Source organism: Muscardinus avellanarius (assembly GCF_963383645.1).
Source record: "Muscardinus avellanarius genome assembly, chromosome: 13".
NCBI lineage: Eukaryota > Metazoa > Chordata > Mammalia > Rodentia > Gliridae > Muscardinus > Muscardinus avellanarius.
Window position 1 is genome coordinate 6,226,232 of NC_137799.1, and position 24,848 is coordinate 6,251,079.

Genomic DNA, 24,848 nt, shown 5'->3' on the forward strand with positions numbered 1-24,848 from the left:
ATTCCAGCCCAACTAGTACTTTACAAGTGCACTGAGCAGGCTGGCCGAGAAGGGAAGGACCGGTGCCCTCACTGGGTCAAAAACCCAGAGCCCTCGCCAGGCGCACGCTTGGGAGGCTGAGACAGGAGGATCACACAGGTTTGAAGCCAGCGTTAGCTACTTAGTGAGGCTCTCAGCAACTTAGTGAGACCCTGTTTCCAAATAAAAATATAAAGTATAAAATAGGTCTGGAAGTATAGCCCGGAGGTAGAAAGACCCTGGGTTCCACCCCCAGTACCACCAAAAACAAACAAACAAAAAAAACCCCAAAAAACCAGAGCCCTCAAGAGGGGTGATGGTTCTTGGTGGCCTGGACCTGAGCCCTCGCCCTGGAGCCACTCTAGAAGCGACAGCAAGACAGGCCCCGGGGGCCAGGGAGAACATTCCTGTCACCAGGAGTGGCCCGCAGTCCCTCTCATTCGTGGAGGAGCAAAGAGTGGAGGCCCCCAGGCAGTGAAGCCTGCGCCTTGCCCGCCCGTCTCAGGGACATAGGTGCCCATGACTCCGGTACCTGTGCTCACCGCCAGAGCCAGCAAAGGGCCAGAGTGCGAGGGACAGCAGAGAAAGCTGAGCGCCGCATCCTAGCGACCCAGGTGCGCATCCTAACCCCACCCGAGCAGCTGGCGCCAACAGGACCCCGGCTGCCAGGAAACACGCTCTGCGCGCCTGCGTCTCCACGGACGCCCTGCTGCGAGCGCTTGACATGGCCAGCGGAAGCAGACCGAATTCTCCTGAAGCTAGAATCCACTTCAGCGCTGCACGAAACCAGGGGCCTCACCACTGGGCAGGACCAGCCTGGGTTCACCACCAATCTCTTCAGCTTACCCCAATTAAAGGAGCGCAAGGTTGTTTTAAAATGACTGGAGCAAGAGAAAAGCTCCAGGCTCTCCCAGGTGCCAGCCCCAGGTAGGACCCACCTGCACTTTAAATGGGTCACCAGTGATGCGCAGAGGCTTGTCGGCTCCCGTGGGCAGCGGCCCGTCCTGGATCATGACCATCTTCACACCCGTCCGCTCCTGGAGGAATACACACCAGCACAGCCATCACTGTCTTGAGAGTGCAGGACGCAGGGCTGGGGATGGAGCTCGGCGGAAGAGCACTGCTTAGCATGTGTGAGGTGCCAGGTTCAACCCCCCAGGACCACCAAAACATAAGTAAATAAAACAATCAACTCTAATTATCAATCACTGTAGTTAAAAAATAAAAAGAATGCAGGATGCTACAGAAAGGAGACAGGGCCAGGCCGCGGCAATGCGCTAAGCCCGTGTCCCCTGCCACGGCATGGCCTCTGACCCAGGCCTCTCCGAGCGGCTCCGACAGGGAAACAAGCAGGTCGTGCCAGGTGCTGTGCCCCACACTGCACCTCTTCTACACGACTCTGCAGGACACCGTCCACAGTCAAAGGCCTGGGTTGTGAGAGCGCACACAAGTCAAGTCACACTCTTTACCCACAAAGGCAAGTGTCCAAGCTCAGAGGGGATGAAACCCAGGGCAACTATGTCTGAGCTCCACCCCCAGCCCGGTGTTTATTTTTATTTTGACATAGAGTCTCTTACTAAGTTGCAGAGGGCCTCACAAGTTCACGATGGCCACGAACCTGCGATTCTCCCGTCTCGGCCTTCCAAGTACCGGCACTACAAGCTAGTACCACCAGGCCTGGTTTAAAAGTTTATTTATAACTAACAGGGCAGTGTTAGAAATGAACTCAGAGCTGGGCAGAGTGCTGCACACCTGTAACCCCAGTACAGGAGGCTGAGACGGGAGGATCGCTACTTCAGGGACAGCCTGCGCGACGGAGCCAGACCGTCAGCAGCCCAGCCAGGCGCTGTTCCAAAAGAAAACAGAAAAGGCTGGGGACGAAGCTGAGAAACAAAACGCCCCTGGGCTCAACCCTCAGCAACGCACACACAACTCATTTATTTCCAGCCCTTTTCTCAACGAATGTGACTTACGAGGTTCAGATGCAAAAACATGCATGGAATTAGGGTGCTGCCCAGAACTTGCTGAATGTTAAATTCTGAAAAACACAGGTGTCTCGGAAGGGAAACTCTGAAGCCAACTCTAGCCATTTTTCAGAGCACCTGTTCAGTAATCGACTCTTACATAAAAACAGAAGAATATACATCATTTCAGCTTCATGAGCACAAGTCCAGCACTTTCCTCTTTCACAGACAAGGCCCAACTGTGAACTTCCAAAAAGGAAATGAAGGTGGTAAATGAAGTGAGACCACAGTGAAAAAAACAGTGAGACCCTGTTTCAAATGAAGAATAAAAAAATAGGGCTGGGGCCAGGCGTGGTGGCGCATACTTGTAACCCCAGCACTTGGGAGGCCGAGACAGGAGGATCACACAGGTTTGAAGCCAGCCTCAGCTACTGAGTGAGGCTCTCAGCAACTCAGTGGGACCCTGTTTCCAAATAAAAATATAGAATAGGTCTGGAGTATAGCCCGGAGGTAGAAAGCCCCTGGGCTCCATCCCAGGTACTGCCAAAAAAAATAAAAAATAAAAAATAAAGTAAATGACCGTACCTAAGAGCACAGAAGGAATGCGGGGGCAGTGTTAAAGAGGGCCCAACTCACAATCCTTTTTTTTTTTTTTTGGTGGGTCTGGAACCTGCACCCCTGCCCAATTTTTTATTCTTTATTTTGAAACAGAGTCTCACTGAGTTGCGGAGGGCCTAAGTAGCCGAGGCTGTCTCGAACCGCGATCCTCCGGAAGTGTGCGCCACCACGCCCGGCTTACACACTCCTTTTAACCTTGAGACAAAAGCCAACCTAACTGCCGAGCGCATGGCCCTGACCTTTGGCAGCACGCTTTGCACCAGCCTGGCTGCAGCCCGCCCGCCTACTGCCACTGCGGCCCGCGTACCTGCAGCTGCCTGATCGTGTCCCCTCCTCTGCCGATGACCAGGCCCACTTTGGACGCAGGGATGAGAATCTCCTGGATCGTGCTGCTGCTGTCTGTGTCAGTGTGAAAGCCGGGTCCGTTGCGACAGCGGTCCACAATCTGCCCCAGGAGTCGTTTGGCTTGTCTTTGGGAGGGAGAAGAACCACATAGGACGGGCATTAAAGGAAGGCTCTAGGGGCCAGGAGGGGACAGCACCGGGAGCACAGGAGTCAAGGCAGCCCGCCTTCCAGCTCCAGCTCCTGTCCCACAACCCGGAGGTCTCTGCCGTCCGCCACACCAGCAGGCTGGAATTTCAAAGCAAGGCCACCACGACACCGCCGTCCGACCGAGCCTTGGTGGGCGGGCTGCAGCCAGGTGCGCTGTGTCCGCCCGCTGCACCTGCGTGCCTCCGACACGCTCTGCTCCTCCTGAATGCCGGGGACTATGGCGGCAGGGACCGCCTCGGCCCTCTGCCACCCCTCGGCGTCCCAATCAGCATCACCCTCTCGTGGTAAATGCTCGGTGCGCATTTGTTAAATAACGGCAGGAAAGAGAGAGAACGAGCAGCAAGAAGGACAGAAAGCAAGCAAGCGCGGGTTAGTCCCCGGGACCCCCAGACCCTCGGCCAACAGACTGCTCTCACTCCCCGCGGGTTGGTCCCCTGGACCCCCAGACCCCTTGGCCAACAGACTGCTCTCACTCCCCGCGGGTTGGTCCCCTGGACCCCCAGACCCTCGGCCAACAGACTGCTCTCACTCCCTGTGGGTTGGTCCCCTGGACCCCCAGACCCTCGGCCAACAGACTGCTCTCGCTCCCCGCGGGTTAGTCCCCTGGGCCCCCAGACCCCTCGGCCACAGACTGCTCTCGCGCGGGCCCCGCGCCGTGCAGGAGCCACACTCTCCCCGCCGTGGGATTTGTGCTGGGCTGCTTGTCATGGGGGAGGGACCGAGGTGCGCGAGACCACGGCCCTGCCCACTAGTGTCACCCCGTTGGCCAATGTCTTCCTTTTCTGCACCAGAATCCTCCCTAGCTGCACCTGCAGGACTCTCCCCTGAACACCACACGCCTCTACGTCTTGGATCCTCAGACAGAGAAGCTGCCGAGCAGGCTGGCTGTCTGGCTCACCGGAGACCACGCATGCTCCCCGAGAGCGCTGGAAAGGCCAGAAGAGCCGAGGCAAGGAGGGAAGGGCCGGCGCCGCCTTGCTCCAGCCTCTGTGTGCAGGGCGCTGCCTTCTCGGTCGCAGCAGCTTTTTAGTAGTTCGCTGGTGTACCAGATTAACCTGTACTGGAAGAAAACTGCCTGGACCCCAGCAAAAGCGCCCAGCTTGCCCGTATGCACACCTGCCAGCACGTTTATTCTGGTCACCACTTGCAGCGTCACGGCAGAACAAGAGAATTGAAACTCATCTAAACTCCCTAAGAAATGGAAACAAAACAACTCTACCTAGTGAGCCAGGAGTAATCTTCGCGCCCCATCCCCATACGCAACGCTCCTCAGTAGCTCAGAGAAGAGAAGAGAAGCCCGCAGCCCGCACACCTCCTCTGCCGACACGGCGCCTGCCCTTACGAGGCCCACATCTGGCCTGGGGCTGAGCACACGTGCACCAGGACGGGAAAGCAGCAGCGCTGTGTGGGGGCTGTTCCAGGGCCCCGCAGTCAAGATACCCTCCGTCTGGTCCACACAGCCTGCTGAGTGGAGCAAAGGCCCCAGAAAAGGGACTGACTCGGTTCATAATTCCAGCAGGCTAAGGTGGACGAGCCCAGGTGCAGGCCTGGGTGGCTCACGACAGGCCCTCTCCTCTGGACCTGCCCGGGTACAAGGGGTATTAACGAGAAGCCGTGGACCGGCTCTTTCAGGTGGGTGAGTATCCACTCCTAGCCCTGCTTCATGAAAATGCTGACGGCTGTGCAGTGTTCTGCAGCATCTGGGAAGAGACCGCGTGTCTCGGGAACGAAAACGCTCCCTGGTGTGGCGCCCGCCCAGGCCCAGTTCCTACAGGAGCGTGTGCTCGGTCTGGACCGCAGCACAGACCGGCAGTGTTCAGTGACGCCTTTGCCCTTCCACTTCTCCCCATCTGGGGAAGAAGGAAGAAGAATGAAAGGAAAAAGTAAATAAAATAAACTTACTCAATACTTTCTGGGGTTCCGGTAAGTACACAGGGCCTCTCTGGAATCCCAGAACTCTCTACAAGAAGAACCAAGAAGATGAGGTGTGTTGGTGGCTCAGGCCACCGAGCCTTTGCCTCTGTGTGCACTGTCTCTGCGCAGCTGGTGCCTATGCCAGCCCCACAGAGGCCCCGGCTCCCCAAAGACAGCCTGCTTTGCTCGGGGACAGGACTTCAAGCTGGTTGCCCACCCCCATTTCTCAAAGTAGCAGCAGGTCCCCGGGTAGCTGGGCGGACACAGCAGAGGTCACGACTCGGGCCAGCCCCTCGCCTCAGCCTCACTTCCGAGCCACCTGCCAGCTGCTGACCACGCGAATCCCTACCCCGCGGTCTCGGTCTCTCTACTCGCAGAGCACTTCAATGCCATGTTTGTGAATGGCTCTGAAACCGCATGACGAGCGTCAGGAGCGTCACTGGCGTGGCGTAAGTATCTCCAGAGGCCAGTGTCAGTCGTGTGGACTGGTCCTGGCCACCCGACAGCAGGGCCGTGGCCCTCTCCAACACATGTAACGCTTCAGTTCAGCCCTAAGACTGCTTCTTAAAATCCCTCGAGAACTTGAAAAAGAAACAGCCAACAGCAGCTACTGCCTTCGAGACACTGTAATGGCCTCTTCTTAAGCGACAAGCATTTCTTCAGTTGACCGTCCTCTAGATGCCCCTCCCCCACGGAAAGAGGTGCGTTAAGATAACGACCGTTCCTCAGTGGTCTCTCTCCACACTCCATGGTCAACACTGACCCTGCTGGGATAGGTCTTGGAACATGTCTGACGGATGCCGGTTCAGCCAGAACACCCAGCTGTCCTCTTTCTACCAAGAAAAGGGACGGTCTCATCCCGGGGTGCCCGTGAGCAGCCCCTCTAGAAACATTCTGGTGCAGAAAACGCAGGTCTTGAACAGCAGGTGTTAGGAGGGAGCCACAGCTGGCGGAGGAGCCGCCCGGGAAGCCAGATGCGGGCTCCGTCTCTGGCCTGGCCTCCGCTCCGGTGCCGATGCGAGTCCCATTCCAGCAATGCAAGGGAGACAGCAGTCACGTATACTTACCCAAGCCCCAAACCTAAGCAACAAGCAAAGCTACAGACTCTGGAAAACTTTGCACAATACTTATTTCTATCAAACTGATTTCTGTTAGAGAGAAGCCCTTACCTGAGGCAATCTGAATTTTGCAACCAGATTCTGCTTGAATCCGTGAAATCTGCTCACCTCCCCTGCCGATAACTGAAACAAACGGACAGGGTCAGAATGTGCCTCCATCCCATGTTTAACCATGCGCGAACAACCTGATGAACTCAATAGACATTTACACTCGCTCACAGCGCACTAGAGCCCAAGTTGCCTCTGTGAGCCATCTCATCTCTGGACGCCACAGCAGAAACCACACGTGAGCCAGGAGTGGTGGTGGGCTCACTGGAACCCCGGATCTGGGAGGCTAAGAGCAGAATCACAGGCTTGTGGCCAGCCTCAGCAACTTAGGAAGGCCTTCCACAGCTTAGTGAGATCCTGTTTCCAAATAAAACTAAAACAGGGCTGGGAGATAGCTCAGAAAGAGTGACCCTGGGCTTAATCCCCAGTAACCACCCCCAAATCCACAGGGCCACACAGCAGACAGATACAGGGTAGTATCTAGGAGAACGGTGTGGTGTGGTGTGTGTGTGTGGAGAACATGCACGAGAAATATTCTACTACCGGTGACACATGAGACATTAAAATGAGAAAAGAAAACAGAAAACAGACAGGAATTAAGAAAAAAGTAGATAATGTGCGCACTTACTAAATCCAACCATTTTATCAGGCACTTTGAATTCTTCTGTTATTACTGTCCTAAAAACAAAGAATGTTTTAGAAAAATACAAAACAGGACTTCCCAGCCATTTTAGACTCTCCAAGTCCCCATGTTAGCAATGTTGCAAGGCTTAAAATAAATAGTGCCCGTCAGGCCGAGAAACCCTAATCGTCCACAGAGCAGCGGCCAGAGGCCCACTCCCAGGACCCGAGGCGGCTCTGGGTGTGGAGAGGGCTGGCCCCATTGCTGCGTCCGCTAGGCGAGAAGGCATTCGGCTGCTATCCGATACCGTGGTTCCCCGCCTCTCTACGCTTTCTGGCTTCCCTCCAACTCGCCTGTCTCTTCAGGTGGGAGCCCAGGAGGAGCAGGACCCAGCAGAGGCCCAATCCGTGCTGACGAGGACAGCACCTCACTCGCCAGCGCGGCTCCGTCCATTACCGTGCTCTCGCTGTTAAACGGCTGTCCCCACTCCTTCAACAAGACTGTGCATCTGCCACAGTTTATTTTGGACAATATCCAATTTGCCTGACACCCCAGAAAGCAATTAAATCTAAACATTCACTTTGGGAAGAAGCTAAATGCAAGTAGTTTAAAAAAAAGGGAAGCATTTTTAGCCCTCTCACACAGCTGGGTTTTATCTCGCAAAGGAGCGACAGAGCGCGGCACTTAGCGGGAGCGCAGCGGCGTGGACAGCACTTGCCACCGACCACTGGCGGCGCTGGGGCCGCGGTCTCCTGATCAGCAGCCCTGGATGGGAAGTCGGCCTCTCACTGGCCTGACACCCTGCGGCTGCCAGCCGCCAGGCTGTCCACAGCTGCCAGTAAGGATGCACACGCCGTCTCCTCCAAAAGCCGAGGCGAGGGCTGCCTAGAGGGCCGGCGTCAGGCCTCTGCGCCCTCTGGGGAGGGAGTGCGCCGGGCCGAGCTGCTTTAGGCTTCTGGGAATAAAGATTCTTTTCTAAATGCAAGGCTGAAAACTGCCTAATGCATCGAGATAAACGTTCTGCAAGGAAATATCCTAAGTATGCTTGCATAGGAAAGCAGCGTTGTACACTAACACAAACCTCACTTAAATTATTTTAACTCATTAACAAATAATGAAAGCAAATAAATAGGAAAACTCAGGGTAAATGTTCTTGGTTCTGGAAACTCCCCAACTTTCAGGCAGGACAGAGGGGAGGGTGTGCAGGAGCACAGGTTAAGGATACTGTGTTCCAGTGAGATTCTCACTAAAGAGAAACTGGGACTTAGCTTCTTCTGCACTTCCCCTTTTTAAGGATAACATGTAAGCACAAATATCCTGCAGGTCTGGAGGTCTTTCCAGCTCTCTAAACACTCAACCCTTCACAGAAGGCTCTGAGGGGAAACGGGCAGAGAACAGAGTGGGCGCGGAGCAGGGGCCTCTCGCCAGGCCTGGTGCTGGTGGAAGCCGGGCTTCTGGCCTCCCCCGCCTGCGCACCAGCAACATTCTCCGTGAGCCCAACACCTCGCCGTCTTCCCGAGTAAAGAGGCTAGAGGCTCGTACATACCGGGAAACCACGAAACAAGGCAGGACAACTTCACTTTCTTTCTTTTTAAATTAAACATGTTGGAAGAAAGGGCCACCCCAACATGCTCTAAGTTTACATACAGCAGGGGCGGGTTCCTAGCATCCTCCATCAGTTCATCCCTTGGGCTGACACTATCTTGGAAGGACTGGCAAAAACCCTGCATCTTAAGGAGAGCTTGCCCGTGGTTCCTCACTCCCAACCTCTGACTTTCTAACACTCCAGTACAGATGGTGGATCAATAAACAATTAGAAATGATCAATAAATAATAAAACATAACCCACTGCTTACCTTTGATGTACCAAGGCCCCTAACTGGTTACCTACTGTGGCAAAGAGAAAGAGAAAAGAAAAATCAAAGCATTAGCACGGATAAACTAACTTCACCCTCACACGAGTTCTTACCATTTCAGGGGGAGAAAAGAAGGCAGAAAGAAAGCAAACAGTAATTTAGGCTCAGTGGCTGAAATGAATGCGTTACATGATATGAAACAGGAGGGGACGTCTCGATCAACAGTCTCCAGCCCGTGCCCAGCTGAACGCAGGATAAGAGATTGATCTGTGTCCCCATGCTGAGAGGCCTGGGAGAAATCCTGCCTGCCTAAATCCCTCCAACTTCCCACCTCCCTCCTGCTCTGCAGCTAAACTCAATGTCAAGACAGAAAGGGTTCCTTCTCTCTCTTTTAAAAACAAATGAGAAGATTTAGCCTCCCCGGAAGCATTGTTAAGGACTGCTCCCGGGCAGCTGCAGTCACGAAGAACACGCGCATATGTCCCCGTGGCTCCCCGCGTCCCAAGAGGGCAGCAGTTCCGGGAGAGGATCAGCCTCTTCCCCGGCCCAGCACTGCCACCCAAACAACTAACGAAGGAACGGTGCTGCAGGGCCAGGAAGGCTCGCCGCCGCTCAAGCCATGTCAGAGTCGACAGCGCCAAGCAGCCGTCATTATTAAAGCCGATGCTGTGATCACAGCCCCACTAAACCACTTTAGCTTTTTGTTCCAGTTTCTAATCTTTCAGCTACTGACGAGTGCCTCCTTCACCAACCATCAGCACAAACGATCTGTGGTGTGTCTCTTTTGGAAAACGCAGCTCAGGAAATACAGCTAGCAGACAGTGAAAAAGTGTAAACCCCAAATATACTACAAAGAACTGACCGTACCTTCCAAGATGCTCAAAAGAGCATTCGAACGCCTGTCTCTGGGGAAAGTTACTGCGGACATGGATGAGGTAAGTGGGAAAGGGTCAACTGCACCGACTTCAGGACAAAGCGGAAGGCTCGTGTCTACGTACAGACGCCACCGCTCTCTTCCTGTCCACGCCTGACCCTGCCGCTCCCGCTCGGCCTCAACAACAGCTGGGCACAAAGACACGGCAAGAGCCTGGATCAGGACACTTGGAAAGGAGAAAAGCACAGGGAGGCAGTGCTACCCAGAAGTAAACAAAACCACGGAGCTCGTCAAACTATTGATCCACACATTGTATTTCTTCTGGATCAATAGCGAGATAATGGCCTGCAGCCAAAATATTGACACTCTCTACTGTTACTCTGCTTATCTCAGGGACAGTGAATTTTACTTCCAGGCTACACTCCCAGGCCTATTTTATATTTTTATTTGGAAACAGGGTCTCTTAAGCCAGCGCGGCTGGCTTCGAACCTGCGCGATCCTCCTGTCTCTGCCTCCCAAGTGCGGGGATTGCAGCGCCCACCGCGCCTGGCAGAGCTGTTTTTGAATTCACTCTCAGAACGTCGCCTGCGTGTCAGTCTGCATGTGACACGCGCTCTTCTTTGGGAGCGGATCTTCCTAGATTCACTGCATGGCGAGAGAATGCTCGCCACTGAGGCAGCAGGGGCGCAATCCCCACGAGGGCGCCTGCACAGGGGTCACCTCCGCCTCCCCAGTCACCAAGAACTCGTCTCGGGAGGGAAAGATGCCGCTGAGGATGGGCACGGAACGGCCTGAAGTGAGAACGCCCAAGAGAGAGCCCACAGTGCTGCTGGCTCAGGACACAAAGGCCGTGATCTTCAGGTCCACCTGCGAGTGGCACGGCAAAAGAGCAAAGGGCAACGCTGCCACAGACAGGCCTGGGGCTGCCCAGAGCGCTCAGGGGCTTCCGGTCAAAGCCATTCAAAATTTTGGGCTCACCAAAAAATGAAATCACCTTTTGTTGCCAAAGTACATGTTGTAGATGCCACGGCACGGTGTCCTTCCTGACAAGTGCTGCTGACTGGCAGAGGCGCTCACAGGGCAACAGAACCGCACAGCATCGGCTCCTGGGAGAGGGGCCGCTCCGGGCCACACCACCCTGGAGGAGAGCCCACTCCAGCGAGCCAGCGAGAGGGCAGGGGCTGGACAAGGCAAACCCTCTCCTTCCTCCACGCAGTGCTGCAGCCCGAGGCTGAAACGCTCAATTCAAAGCTCTGCTCCCATCTGGTGCCGAAAAGGGAAGGCCGGCCATGGGACGAAGGACACCGGGCACTCAGGAAACCCTGGCAGGCCCAGCACAGGGAGCAGGGCCTCTCCTCGCCGTCACCATGAGGAGGGTCGCCAGGGAGGCCGACGGGAGTGCCTATCAAGTTCAATTTAGCAGTAAGTACAGTCATTTCACTGTAAAGAAGGAAAAACGCTGAATAAAATCAGTCCTATTTCCTGCTAATGGCGCACGCCACTCGCCTCCGCCGCCGCATCGTGCTCAGAAGTTCCCTGAGCTCGGCTCCGCACGCTGCACCCACGGGCAGCTCTCACTTATTTACACACTACTTAAGAGGAAGCTGCCCGGTTACTTATGGAAAAACGAACTTCTCACAGAAAGGAGGCAGATACTGCAATAATACTCTTAGAAAAGAAAAAAAGGCAGGGTGGCCAGACATACTCTTTCCTGTTAGTGAGGAGGAAAAAAAGGGTCATTCTTCTCCCCCAAAAGAAATCCTAACAAAGTACCACTGAGCAACAAACCTGACTTCATAACAGGCATGAGTTTGATGCCGTTCTTACCCCAAACCCTCAAGGAACAAAAGTCCCAATTACCCCTGGTGACGGCTCGGGCAGCCTGGCTCGCACCGCGCACAGGCGGTGGGTGGGTGGCTGGGGGAGGACAGGGGCATCGACAGCCTCTGTGCTGGCAAGCCGAACACACGAGCCTTCTCCTCCCTCTGCAACCCGCCTGCCTCGGCCCCGTGCGCCGGCTGCGTGGCTCTCCTGACCCTGGTCAGGGCTTTCCCAGGCTCCAGCCACGGCGGCAACGCCCAGCTCCACGGCTATACAAAGGCTTCCTGTGTCCCGGCAGCCGCTCTCACCCGGGGCCACAGAACTCGGCCTCGCAGAGCTCAGCTGAAAGGACCTTGACAAGTAACCTCTCACTACTTTCACAAACTTTTTAAAAAGTAAGAGTGAAAACTCGGCATGATGGTGTGCACCTTTAATCCCAATACTTGGGAGGCTGAGCTGGGAGGACTGCAGATTTGAGGACTGCCTCAGCAACCTAGCGAGACCAGATTTCAAACAAAATTGAAAAACGGAGGCTGGAGGCATAGCTCAGAGGGGGAAATGCCTCTGGGTTCAATCCCCTAACACACACACACACACACTCTGACTCTTACTTATAATTCCACTGTGCTTTTGAGAGTGGGAAAGATGGCCGCTGGTCGCCACACAGGGAGCCTGCCTGCGGCATCTGTGCCACGTTAACGTGGTGCTGTTCTTCTGCCTACAAAGCCATGTCTTCGGGTGCTGAAGCCCGCGAGGCCCTGGGGACCAAACAGCAAGCAAAGTAAATCTTCAGCCGTGAGAGCTTCCAGCCAGCGTGGGGAGCAGGCTGGGCGGTCAGGGACCACCACGGCCGCCACGGGGAGGACACACTAGGCCTGCACACCCCCCCAGAACCAGTGTGCACAAGGCCGACCCGGGGCAACAGAGTGCCATCAGGAGGAACAGTGACTCTGTGAGAGTACATTCACTACGCCTTGCTTCCATTTAAGCCTGGGGTCCATGAGATCGATATGGGGATAAACCCAAACACAGCCAGCCATGTTTGCTCACACTTATAATCCCAGCATTCGGGAGGCGGAGACAGGAGGATCATGGGTTCAGCTACTTAGTGAGGCCCTCTGCAACTCAGTGAGACCCTGTTTCAAAATAAAGAATAAGCCTGGCGTGGTGGCACACGCTTGTAATCCCCGCGCTTGGGAGGCGGTCCAAATTAAAAAAACAACAACAAATAAATATATATATGTGTGTGTCTATATATATACATGTATATGTATATATATGAAAAATAGGTGTCTGGGAGTGTAGCCCGGAGGTAGAAGGGTTTCCAGGAACCCCAGTACCACAAAAAAAAAAAAATAAAAAAATAAAAAAAAGAATAAAAAATAGGACAGAAGATGTAGCTCGGAGGTTGAATGCCCCTAGGTTCCAACCCCAGACCTGCACAAAACACAAGATGCTTGCCTATAATCCCAGTGCTCAGAAGGCTGAGAAAAGTGAAGATTTGATGCTAGCTAGCCTCAGGAACTTAGACCGTTTCAAAATAAAAAGGGCTAGCTGGGTGTGGTGGTGCATGCTTATAATCCCAATACTTAGGAGGCTGAGACAGGAGGATCCAGGTTCTCGCCAGCCCCGGCTACTCAGTGAGGCCCTCTGCAACTTACTGAGACCTTGTTTCAAAATACAGAATTTAAAATGCCGGGCGTGGTGGTGCGCACTTGTAATCCCCACACTTGGGAGGCTGAGACAGGAAGACTGAGTAGGTTCAAAGCCAGCCTCAGCTACTTACTGAGGCTCTCAGCAATTTAGTGAGACCCTGTTTCCAAATAAAATATAAAATAGGTCTTGGGGTGTATCTCGGGGGTAGAAAGCCCCTGGGTTCCATCCCTAGTACCACAAGAAAAAAAAAAATAAAAAAAAAAATTGGGCTGGGGTATGCCTCTCCTCCGAGCTACAACCCTAGCTCTATCTTATTTTTGATTTGGAAACAGGTTTGGTCTTGTGAGGTTGTCGGGGCTGGCTGCAAACCTGCAAGCCTCCTGTCTCAGCCTCCCAAGTACTGGGATGACAGGCATGTGCTATTTCTTATTCTGAAGCAGAGGCTCACGAAATTGCTGAAGCTGCCCTTGAACCCGTGGTCCTCCGGCCTCAGCTTCCGAAGTACTGGGATTACAGGCCTCCTCTAACGCTCAATTCCTAATCCCCTGGCAATCACTATTATCCACTCCAAAAATATTATATAAAGGGAATACACTGCATAATCTTGGGGCCCAGCTCCCTGTCCTTGACACCGTTCCCTGGGGTGTCCACACTGTCCCGTGTGCCCACTGCGGGCGGCCTCTATGAAATCACATCCCACGGAGGGTGAGGACCCACGTGTGGAGTGCGTTTAACCCTTCACCCGCTGAAGGACATCTGGGCTCTTCTGTTTGGGGCTTTTTCAAATTTTTATTTCTAGGAAATAAATGTCCAGGAGTGCAACTGTGGGCTGTATGCTAAGCGCGCGCTTGTTTGTTTGTCTGGGGGCATATGGGGAATTGAACTTGGGTGCATTCTGCCTATGAACTGCAACCCCCAGCCCAGTTTTTTATTTTTATGTTATTTTTCTTTTGCGGGTCTGGGGATGGAACCCGGGCGCATTTGACCTCTGAGCTACACCCCCTGCCATATTTTTTATTCTTTATTTTGAAACAGGGTCTCACTAAGTTGTGGAGGACCTCACTAAGTAGCTGAGGCTGTCCATGAATCATGATCCTCCGGTCTCAGCCTCCCGAGTGCTGGGATGACAAGCATGCGCCACCACGCCCGGCTCTATTTTTATCTTTTAAAATTTATTTATTGCAGTATTGGAAATGGAACTAAGGAACATTTTATCTACAAGCTACACCCCCAGCCCTATTTTTATTCTTTATTTTGAAACAGGGTCTCACTGAGTTGCAAACGATCTAAGTAGTGGCTGAGGCTATCCACGAACCGCAATCCTCCTGTCTCAGTCTCCCAAATGCTGGGATTACAAGCATGTGCCACCACGCCTAGCTTCCTTTTTTTTTTTTTTTTTTGGTGGTACTGGGGTTCCTGGAAACCCTACTACCTCTCGGCTACACTCCCAGACCTATTTTTATCTTTTTATTTGAAAAGGATCTCTTAAGTCAGCGTGGCTGGCTTCAAACCTGCGCGATCCTCCTGTCTCCGCCTCCCAAGAGTGGGAATTACAAGCGTGTGCCACCACGCCCGGCCTGTTTTTTTGTGTGAAATAGGGTCTCACTAAGTCACTGGCTAGCTGTGAACCTGCGATCCTCCTGTCTTAGCCTCCCAACATGTTTAATTTTATGACTATAATACTTATTTTCTAGAGTGCCTATACTGTAAGTTTTTTTATTTGTTTTTGTGGTACTGGAGACTGAACCCAGGGGTATTCTTTCTTCAAACTACACTTTGAACCTATTTTAATTTTTACTTTGAAACAGGGTTTCACTAAATTCCTGAGGCTGGCTTTGAACCTGCAATCTTGCTGTCTCAACCTCCCAAGTACTAGGATTTCAGGCATGTGCCACCACACCCAGCTAAGGTAAGTCATTTAAAAGTTCCTCGAGTGACTCTGATGTCTAGCCGGGGTTGGAAGACACTCTGGATAACACATTCCCTAAAAAGACTTTGAAAAACTAGGAACCCTCTTTTACTTTGACATCTGATCCCCCCCAGCTTAATGGATGCAAAGAATGTCACAGGCACTAGGTAACGTGAGTCTCCGTTACAGGCAGTCCCGACCTGCGTGCCGCACTTAGTGCATTTATTCTGTGAAAATGTCTGTGGCGCCCGGCCGGCCAAGCCAACTGTCAAGCAGCCAGTGGACGCTTACTCTGCCAGAACACCTTGCTTCCCTGTACCACCCACCCACGTGCCCAGACCTTGCTCCCGAGCAGCACCCTGAGGAGGAGGAGCGGAGGGGCAGGGAGGGAGGAGCAGGGGCTGGACAGGGCAGGCTTGGGCCTCTGGGCGAGCCTGGCCTGGGTGACTCAGCCTCTGCCTTCCAATGCCCCTTACCAAGGCTCTGCGCTGTTACAGGGCCCCCATTCTGAATCACTGACTCTTCTCCCTGAGGATTTACCACCCCCGGTGAGGATGGATCACAAGGAGGAGGGAGACGAGGAGGGCCGTGGAGCTCTCCCTAGGCGCAGACACGGTGAGAGCCACCTGGGAAGCAGGAAGTGGCAGCGCTGGCAGGGCTCCTCCAGGCCTGTCCAGGCCGCCCAGCGGGCTGCGGGCACCTTCACACAGCAGCCACGGCCACAGCCAGACAAGGCCCCGCAACCTCACCTCCCGGAAGGCGGCCCCACCACTCTCGGCAGGTCTCAGTACTGGCGCGCCGCCCCTCGGCGTCCGCGGTAACCCTCTCCGGGGACACTATCGGCATAGCTGGTTCCTTTTTTACTTTCACTTTTCTCTCTGAGAGCAGCGCCTGGCCCTCACCACCCCGGCTCCAGCTTCTCCAGTCCTCACCACTCCGCAAAGTCAGGCACGGAAAGAAGCTTTCCTCTTCACTCACGTCCTTCTCCTGCTCCTGCCCTGTGCCACAGTGCAGAAACTAAATTCAGAAAGGATCATAAAAATATGCTCTCCCAGTCATCCTGTGATTCATTCATTGGCTAGGTACACCTAAGAAATCTTCCTTCACAAAACCAGAGGTGTAAGAATGCCGGATGTGGTGGCTCACGCTCGACATGCCAGGACCAGGGAGGCTGAGACAGGAGGATCACAAGTTCAAACCTAGCCTCAGCTTAGTGAGGCCCTCAGCAACTTAGCAAGACCCTGTTTCAAAATAAAAAAATAAGTTGGGTGTGGTGGCACACACCTGTAACCCCAGCATTTGGGAGGCTGAGACAGGAGGATTGCAGTTTGCTGACAGCCTCAGATACTTAAGTGAGGCCCTTTACAACTCAGTGAGGCCCTGTTTCAAAATAAAGAATAAAAAAACAGGGCTGGAGGTGTAGCTTGGAGGTAGAATGGCCTAGGTTCCATCCCCAGTACCGCAAAAATAAAATGGGGCTCAGGGTATAGCTCAGAGGTAGAATGTTCCTGGGTTCAAACCCCAGAATTCTCCTGCCACACCATACACAGTACTATAGAAAAAGATAACACACACACACACACACACACACACACACACACACACACACATCTGTCTTGGGTAGGAAAGGCAGGCCTATTTTAGTCGCTGCAAGGCCTTCTCCCCCATCCTACTGCAAGAACAGAGCTTTGTCCACCTCCACAGAAGCTAGGAACCGGAGGCCGTCCAGTTCCGTTAAAGTTCCAGAGGGCAGAGTCCCTGAAGTCCCCTGGGGTAGGAAACCAGAGGCTGCACTCCTTGACCACAGGGACGCAGAGGGGAAGACAGTGGTTTCTCCACCTGACAGCCAGCTCCGGGTCAGCCAGGGTCAGCCAGGAGACGCCAGGGCAGAGGGGCTAGTTAAGGAAATGAGGGCTTGGGGGGCAACGGTGTACGTCCCTAACTGAAGAATCTGGATGTGTTAGAGCTGTTTGATGAGGTCCACTCAGATCAGAGGCTGGCAAACTACTCGGGAGCAGCTGCCTACTTTTGTAAGCGCCGCGCTCCTAGACAGCCACGCCCGCTCGCTGTTTCTGGACCTCTATCACCTGAGGCTGCTCTGAGCTCCACAGGTAGATGAGCGGGCACAGGGCCTGCAGCCACACGTGGTGCTGCACACCTGTCGTTCCAGGGACTTGGCAGGAGGATTGCATGTGCAAGACCAGCCTCAGTAACCTAGCAAGACCCTGTCTCAGAATTAGTCACATCAATTCTGACCCCTAAAGGTGAGTCGGGAGATGCCCGGTAGCTGGAGTGGGGTATGTTTTAGGAAGAGCAAATGGGGGATGGATGGCCGGGCTGCAGTGCGGAGTGCGTGACAGGGAAGGAAACTGGGAGGGAGGCGGCGCTGGCTGGGGAGACACGGACCTCTCCACTCCCACCTCCCGCGGCATGGAGAGCCCCGTGCTGGAGGCCGCACAGGAAGGCCAGAGCGGGGCTCCTGAACTGGTAAGATGCCCACGCACACACACAGCGTGTGGCTGTCAAGACAGAAGGGGCCGGTGGCAAAGAGGCAGGCGGGATGGCTGCCCTTGGTAAGGAAGGGCATGTAGGCAGGCCGTCACGCCCAGTGTAGAATTTCTCTTGCTGGGTTCCAAGCAGGCTCCCAGACCAGCAATCTCATGAACAGCTCACACGCAAAACAAAGCTGTGAGCCGGGCGTGGTGGACACGCTTGTAATCCCAGCACTCGGGAGGCTGAGACAGGAGGATCACGGTTCATGGCCAGCCTCAGCTACTTAATGAGGCCCTTTGCAACTCAGTGAGACCCAGTCTCAAAATAAAGAATAAAAAATAGGGCTGGGACATAGCTCAGAGGTAGAACGCCCCTGGGTTCCAACCCCATACTGCCAAAAAAAAAAAACCAAACAAACAAAAACAAACAAACAAACAAACAAAAAAAAACCCCAAGCAATGTGGCCTTGCTGCCCTGCTCAGCGTCCTTCACCTTCCAGGTCACGTATTTGCCTTCAAATCTCACTGTCCCAAATAAACACTACCTTAATGTTCTTTCTAGTTAAATGAATAGCTGAAGTGTTTCATACAGACCTGAATAACACCTCCAAAACGTTTTATGGGACTGAACTTCAACCTCCTAAAGGTTAAAAACCCTGCTTCAAAATAAAGTTAGAAAGTTCACATTGCTAAAGAAGCAATCTGTTGAGCTTGTCCAAAAAAAAAAAAAAAAAAAAAAAAAAAAAAACCACCACCACCACCCAGCCAAGCCAAACAGCAAACGCGAGCACCGAGCTTCCTGCTTCTCCCCGGCCTCTGGCCTCTTCTCAACCTGCGCTGTTCTGAAAGCAAGGGCGCGTGTGAAGACGCCGATACCTGAGGGCGTCTCCCCATGCCCTGCTCTCCTGAGAGAACCAGACTGGCCCACCGGCTTCTTCCCACCAGAAGGCAGCTGGCACTGGCTGGAGCGGCCATGGCAGGCCCCAAAGGCCAGGGCTTGCAGGGTTCTGGGCAAGCTCATCAGCAAACTCAGATTCTTCATGTGGAGACCAAAAGAAAGCACTGTGTAACTCTGTTATTTGACAAACATCAAGAAGAGGATTAACTTATCACACTGTGATGCAGAAGGCAAGGAGCCTGCGGGAAACGGCTCATTCTTCAAACACGGTCTCTTGTGACAGGACCCCAGGCATATGGAGACCAGGCGCGGGACACGCCGGGGGATCTGGCACGGCCACCAAAATTCTTTCTGGGCCGGGCGTGGTGGCGCACGCTTGTAATCCCCGCACTTGGGAGGCTGAGACAGGAGGATCACACGGGTTCGAAGCCAGCCTCAGCTACTTAGTGAGGCTCTCAGCAACTTAGTGAGACCCTGTTTCCAAATAAAATATAAAATAGGTCGGGGAGTAGGGCCCGGAAGTAGAAAGCTTCTGGGTTCCATCCCCAATACCACACACACAAAAAAAGGTCCTTTCTGGGTCTTTGCCACTACGAGGCTTAGTATGTAGCCAGAAGAATCGCCCATTCATTTTCTACTTATGAGGATCTCCAAAGAGGAGGTGAGAATACCTGCTAGAATGAACTGGGGCTCTACGTGAGAGTCTGGTTTCCTGGGTAGGTGATCCTGGCTCAGTCAGCTCCACCTGCCTGCTGCCCAGTTCCGTCAATAAACAGAACCTTCTACGGATTCCTCTCACGTGAACTGGGGGAGAAAAATGCCTGCAGCGGCAGAGCGTGCGCCTCATTAGCACACGTGTAAGTGGTTCCTACCGCGCACTGCACCTATCCCAGATAACAGGTGTAACGCTTCAACTCCACTGAAAGCTACGCTGAGTGGCAGGAAAGGTGAGCGAGCTGTGGAATGTATTCATCCCGATTTCTGGAACACTGGGCCGGAGAGACACTGCCCGTTAGCAAGAGCAGCGCTCAGAGCCAGGCAACACAGTAGGGCATCGCCGGCCATTCAAAGCGTGAACACCCCGGGAAGGTAAGGAGATTACTTTGCACTGAAGCTACTAGCTAAGGCAAAGCTGCAGAAAACATAACCAGTCCGATCTGGCCCAAGAGATCACAAACCCCAGTCAAATATAAAGACCCAAAGGACGCCACCTGGAGCAGCAGCATAAACGGCCACCTCAGTGTCAATGGCCTTGGGGTGTGTTTTCTGCATGTGCGATCATAAAAGTGTCCTAAATAGAAAAGAACCTCACACTGAAATGAATGCTGCGCCCTCAAAATATTCCCATTTGTCTATACAAGTATTTCAAACAACTTTCCACCGCTAGAAAAATGATGGCCTTCTCTTCTTTAGAATTCCTGAAAACACCAGAGAAATCAGTCACAACAAGCTAGTTTTGTATATAAAAATGTACTTTTTCGGGAAAAGATCACTTGATAGTTTTACACCTTGCTTTTTTTTTTTTTTTTACTCATATCAGAGAAAGACATGTGTCCACAACTGGACCCCAGGCAGACCAGCAAAAGGGCAGCTGCGAAGCCCCTGGCCCCGACGCCCTGCGCGCTCCGCCCATGCGGACACGCTCCGCGGCAAGACACACGTGGTGAAGGGGCCGAGCGCGCTGCAGAAGCACCCCGAAAGACGCTCCGCCAACGGGCCGGTGATGGGCTCTGAGCGGCCTCAAACTCCTCCTGGGGGAGAGCAGGGAGTATAAACAGACCGGCAAGACAGTGAACGCGTGAAGGCTATTTCTACAAAGAGCCTGTCGCCAACGGGGGCAGTAAGACCGAGCAGAGAGGCTACAAGAGGGCCTTCGTCCTCCTTCCTCTTCTTGGAGGTCAAGAGCAGCCACAGCTTCCTCAGAGCCACACGCAAAAGCTTAGCTTTTCTTTGGAGAAAATGCCACCCAGGCACGAGGAGAACCGATGGCTGATTCAGAATTCTCAAACACGTCAAATGACTTGGGGCAGAGGCCCAAGGCCAAGTCTGTAGCGCGGAGCCCAGCTGAAACATTTCCTGTCTTATCAAGGCAAATAGGAGCTCAAATGCTAGAGAATTGCCGAGAAAAATCATCCTAAATACTTTCCCTCCGCTGCTCCTCTTACAAGAGCGACGCTGGGGAGAGCCGTTAAGGAAATGGCTGACAGTCCCACGTAACTGCAGGTTCACCCCGTCTGAAAGGCAGGGCTTTCACAGCAACTTACCTCCATCATCCAGAGGCCGCTTTTGTACGCCATATCCATACACGGAGGGGTCCACGAGGGGCGTGGAGTTATTCAAGTGAGGAAGTGAATCAATTTTAGCAGCAATCTACAGAGAGAATCAGATTTAAATACTCAGTAACAAATCAAAGCTACACTTTTGGGAGAAAGACAAGTCTCCTTTAAGGCGCCGTTACCCACTTCTCCCTACCTGAATTAATGTACTGTCATGAGAAGACAAGTACTTTTCTCTGTGAACTGTATTTTATTTTGGTCCTAATAATAACAGGTCTTCAGAAATAAAATTCTTCCCCCAAATGTGTCTTCTACAAGCAAGTCAGCATTTTAAAGTCATTTAGTACACACGTAAGCCGCGTCCTCAAGGACACAAAGCAAGCCGGGCACGGTGGCGCGGCTCTCTAATCCAGTAACTTAGGAGGGCGAGACAGGAGGCTCACAGGCTTGTGGCCGGCCTCAGCAATTAGTGACACCCTGTATCAAAACAAAAAACTAAAACAAGTTCTGGGTGTAGCTCAGAGATAGAATGAATGAAAAAGAAAACCAGGTGGAGACTACGAAGAACTCTGTTCAAAACACTGTTCTATCAGTGTTCCCTTTCTTTTGTTAGGCAACTAATTCCCGAGAGAGAGAGAGAGAGAGAGAGAGAGAGAGAGAGAGAGAGAGTGTGTGTGTGTGTGTGTGTGTGTGTATGTATATATTTTTTTTTTTTTTTGCGGGTCTGGGGGTGGAACCCAGGGGCATTTGACCTCCGAGCTACACCCCTGCCCTATTTTTTATTCTTTATTTTGAAACCGGGTCTCGCTGAGTTGCAGAGGGCCCCACTAAGTAGCTGAGGCTGTCTGCGAACTGCGATCCTCCAGGTCTCAGTTTCCCGAATGCTGGGATTACAAGCGTGCGCCACCACGCCCGGCTTCCCACGAATATTTAAAAGATCTTGTGGCTAATGACAACTCTTGAGCCAGGCATGGTGGCGCATGTTTGGAATCCCAGTACTTGGAGGCTGACACACAAAGATCAAACAGGTTCGAAGCCAGCCTCAGCTACTTAGTGAGTGAGACCCTGTCTCCAAATAAAATGTGAACTAGGTCTGGGAGTATCACCTGAGATAGAAGGCCCTTGGGTTTCATCCCCAGAACCCCCCCCACACAGACAACTCTGTACAACTAAATCCATTCCACTCAATCTGCCATCTGTAAACCAATGGTACAAGCCATAGAGACATAAAATGTAAGCTTCTCCTCCTCGCTGGGGTGTCCAGACAATTTCAGAAGGCGCCCTGCACCAGAGAAAGAGAAGCAAGCTCTGGGACTTATGTCAGCGGTTCATGCTAGTCACTAGTGAAAAAACAGAGCACAGCTCATGTTCCCTCTGGAAACAAAGGGATGCAGAAGTTCTCATCTACTTGGTTCCCATCTGAAAACTGATAAGCCTGGGGATGGCTGGCCCCTCAGGTCACCTTACTCAGCAGGGCGGGAGGGGCGGCCAGCAAAGATCGCACTGGTCACTAAGCTAGTCAGAGGACCCGCAAGCCTGAGGCCTTTGGGGACCCACACAAAGATAAACAACCTTAAACACACAAATGACCCAAGACAATCAGGACACTACAAAGAAGAAACGCAGGACTTGAAACGCCACCCAGGGGCTCTGGGCCAGGTGGACGCTGGTCTCCTCCCTCCATCTGCTAGTCCTGTGCTGCGGACCAAGTCTCTTTACTCTCCGCCTAAGACCCCCAGGGTAGAATGCTACTGACCTCATGGTTTCTGAAATATACTTAAGTATCTTCAACAAAGGAGCTCTGAGTACTAGAAATACTTGGCAAATACCAAGTGGCAAGACGACTCCTCCATCAACGCACGATGGGATGTTCGAGGCACCGGGGCTGCTGTGGGCCCCTCTCCTGGAGCGAGCAGCCAGGGGCGTGCAGGCGTGCAAGGCAGTCAATAGACTGCCGAGCCCGCAGTGAGCACTGTGAGGTGCCATCCAGAGGGCCAGGAGGGCCGCTCTGAGGCTACCAGGGAAGGGCCGCATGAGAGGTGTCCTGACCTGAGACCTATGTGATGAGGGCTGGCCAGAGTCAGGGAGAATGCCTGGCAGAGGCCACATCCTGTGGGAAGTCCTGAGGGGGCACTGGCTTGGTAGGGATACCCCTGGAGCAGAGAGGTCAGCGTCACTGCGTTCCAAGGGGTGGCTAGTTGCAGGGCCATACAGGTCTTGGTAAGGAACTTGGGTTTTACAGAAAGGCTGATGGAAGTTACTAGATGTTTCAATTGGGGGGGGGGGTGTCCCACTAACTTATGTTTTAAAAACATAAATTCTGAGCTGGGCAATCCCACTAACTTATATTTTAAAAACAAATTCTGAGCCAGGCATGGTGATGCACACTTGTAATCCCAGTATTTGAGAGGCTGGGACAGTAAGATCGCGGATTTGCAGCTAGCCTCAGCAACTTAGTGAGGCCCTCTACAATTTAGTGAGGCCCTGTTTCAAAGTAAAGAATAAAAACTAGGGCTGGGGTGTAGATCAGAGGTAGAATATCCCTGGGCTCCATCTCCAGTTCTGCAAATAAATAAGTAACAATGTAAATTTCTTTGACTATACAAGAAAAACCACTAAATAAGGCTAGGAAGGCCATTCAGGAGGTGCCACTGCAGCCTACACAGAGCACCAGTGAACTCAGACGGGTGAACCACCTGCTTACTGGAGTACAATCACTCATTTACTCACACACCATCAACAGTCACCTTTGCACCACAGTGACACAGATCGTGCAAAGCCTGTACACGTTTACTACATGTGCCCTTAAAGAGAAAGTTTGTTGACCCACCTCAGCTAGAAATGATTGGCAGCCTGGATTGGGCGCTTGCTTAAGACACTTTTTTTTTTGCTGGGCATGATGGCACACAGCTGTCATCTCAGTACGCGGGAGGCTGTAGGTTCGAAGCCAGCCTCAGCAATGTAGTGAGGCCCTTAGCAACCTAGGGAGCCCATTTCCAAATATGAACTAAAACTGGTCTGGGGTATAATCGTTCAGAGACAGAATGCCTTTGGGTTCCATCCCCAGTACTTGCTCCCCACCAAAACCAACTTTTTTCTCCGATAAATAAAATACTAAGAAACCCCATCTCATAAAACCAACTCTCAACAAGGGGCTATTTGCTGTATAACAAACCCTATGAGTCCTGCCTAGAAGCACTCTGCCCCTGGCCTGAACCTCCGGCCCCCAAGTCTGTTTTGAATGTGGGGTTTACCACTCACCAAGAAGCAAAAGCTACCTGAGGCCTGGTTGGAAAATCAACAAGGGAACACTTCAGTGCCTGTGCTCTGTGGAGACCCTTTCAAAGCGAGCACTAAATGGCTAGTGCTGGGCTGTCAAGATTATTGTGTGTGTGTGTGTGTGTGTGTGTGTGCGCGCGCGCGTGCACGCATACATTTTGAAACAAGGTCTAAGTAGCTGAGGGTGACCTTGAACCTGCAATCCTCTTGTCTGAGCCTCCCTCAGTTGCTTTTTAAGATGGTTCCAAGCCAAGTGTGATGATGCATGCCTATCCTCCCAGTACTTGGGAGGTTGAAGTAACAAGATAGTCACGTTTGAGACTACCCTTGGCAATTTGGCAAAAACCTGTGTCAAAATAAAAAAGAAAATATCCAGGTGTGGTGGCGCATGCTTGTAATTCCAGCGTTTGGGACTGAGACAGGAAGTTCTCACAGGTTCAAAGCCAGCCTCAGCTACTTAGTGAGGCCCTCAGCAACTCAGTGAGACCCTGTTTCCAAATAAAGTATAAAATAGGTCTGGGTGTGTAACCCGGAGGTAGAAAGCCTCTGGGTTCCACCCCAGTACCACAGTAAACAAACAAACAACAAAGAAAATGGGTCTGGGGTATAACTAATATCCCTGGATTTAATCCCGAGTACCCCCACCCCAATATACCCAGAGATGGCCCCAACCAGGCCCAGCAGTGCACACCTGTGATCCCAGTGACTCAAGAGGTTAAGGCAGAAGGATCACAAGTTCAAGACTAGCCTGGGCAACTCACTGAGACCCTTTCTCAAAATAAAATAAAATGAAATGAAATGGGATAGCGGGCTGTATGACGCACACTTGTAATCCCAATACTTGGGAGACTGAGTCAGGAGGTTTGCAGGTTCAAGGTCAGCCTCAGCAAGTAGTGAGACTCTCATCAGCAAAACCGTTTCCAAATAAATAAA

The 24,848-nt window shown here is 52.6% G+C and overlaps 1 protein-coding gene across 1 annotated transcript in view; it reads right to left on the reverse strand.

The window, feature by feature from the left end:
* The window catches only part of FUBP3 (far upstream element binding protein 3), a gene marked incomplete at its 5' end in the record, with an annotated part of 53,395 nt that overhangs the window by 14,920 nt on the left and 13,627 nt on the right, over nt 1-24,848 (reverse strand). The window contains 7 exons of the mRNA XM_080709047.1: nt 957-1,055; nt 2,908-3,070; nt 5,055-5,112; nt 6,236-6,307; nt 6,861-6,910; nt 8,711-8,744; nt 20,625-20,730. Coding sequence (XP_080565173.1) covers nt 957-1,055; nt 2,908-3,070; nt 5,055-5,112; nt 6,236-6,307; nt 6,861-6,910; nt 8,711-8,744; nt 20,625-20,730 — 582 coding nt within the window. The remainder of the gene's footprint in view (nt 1-956; nt 1,056-2,907; nt 3,071-5,054; nt 5,113-6,235; nt 6,308-6,860; nt 6,911-8,710; nt 8,745-20,624; nt 20,731-24,848) is intronic.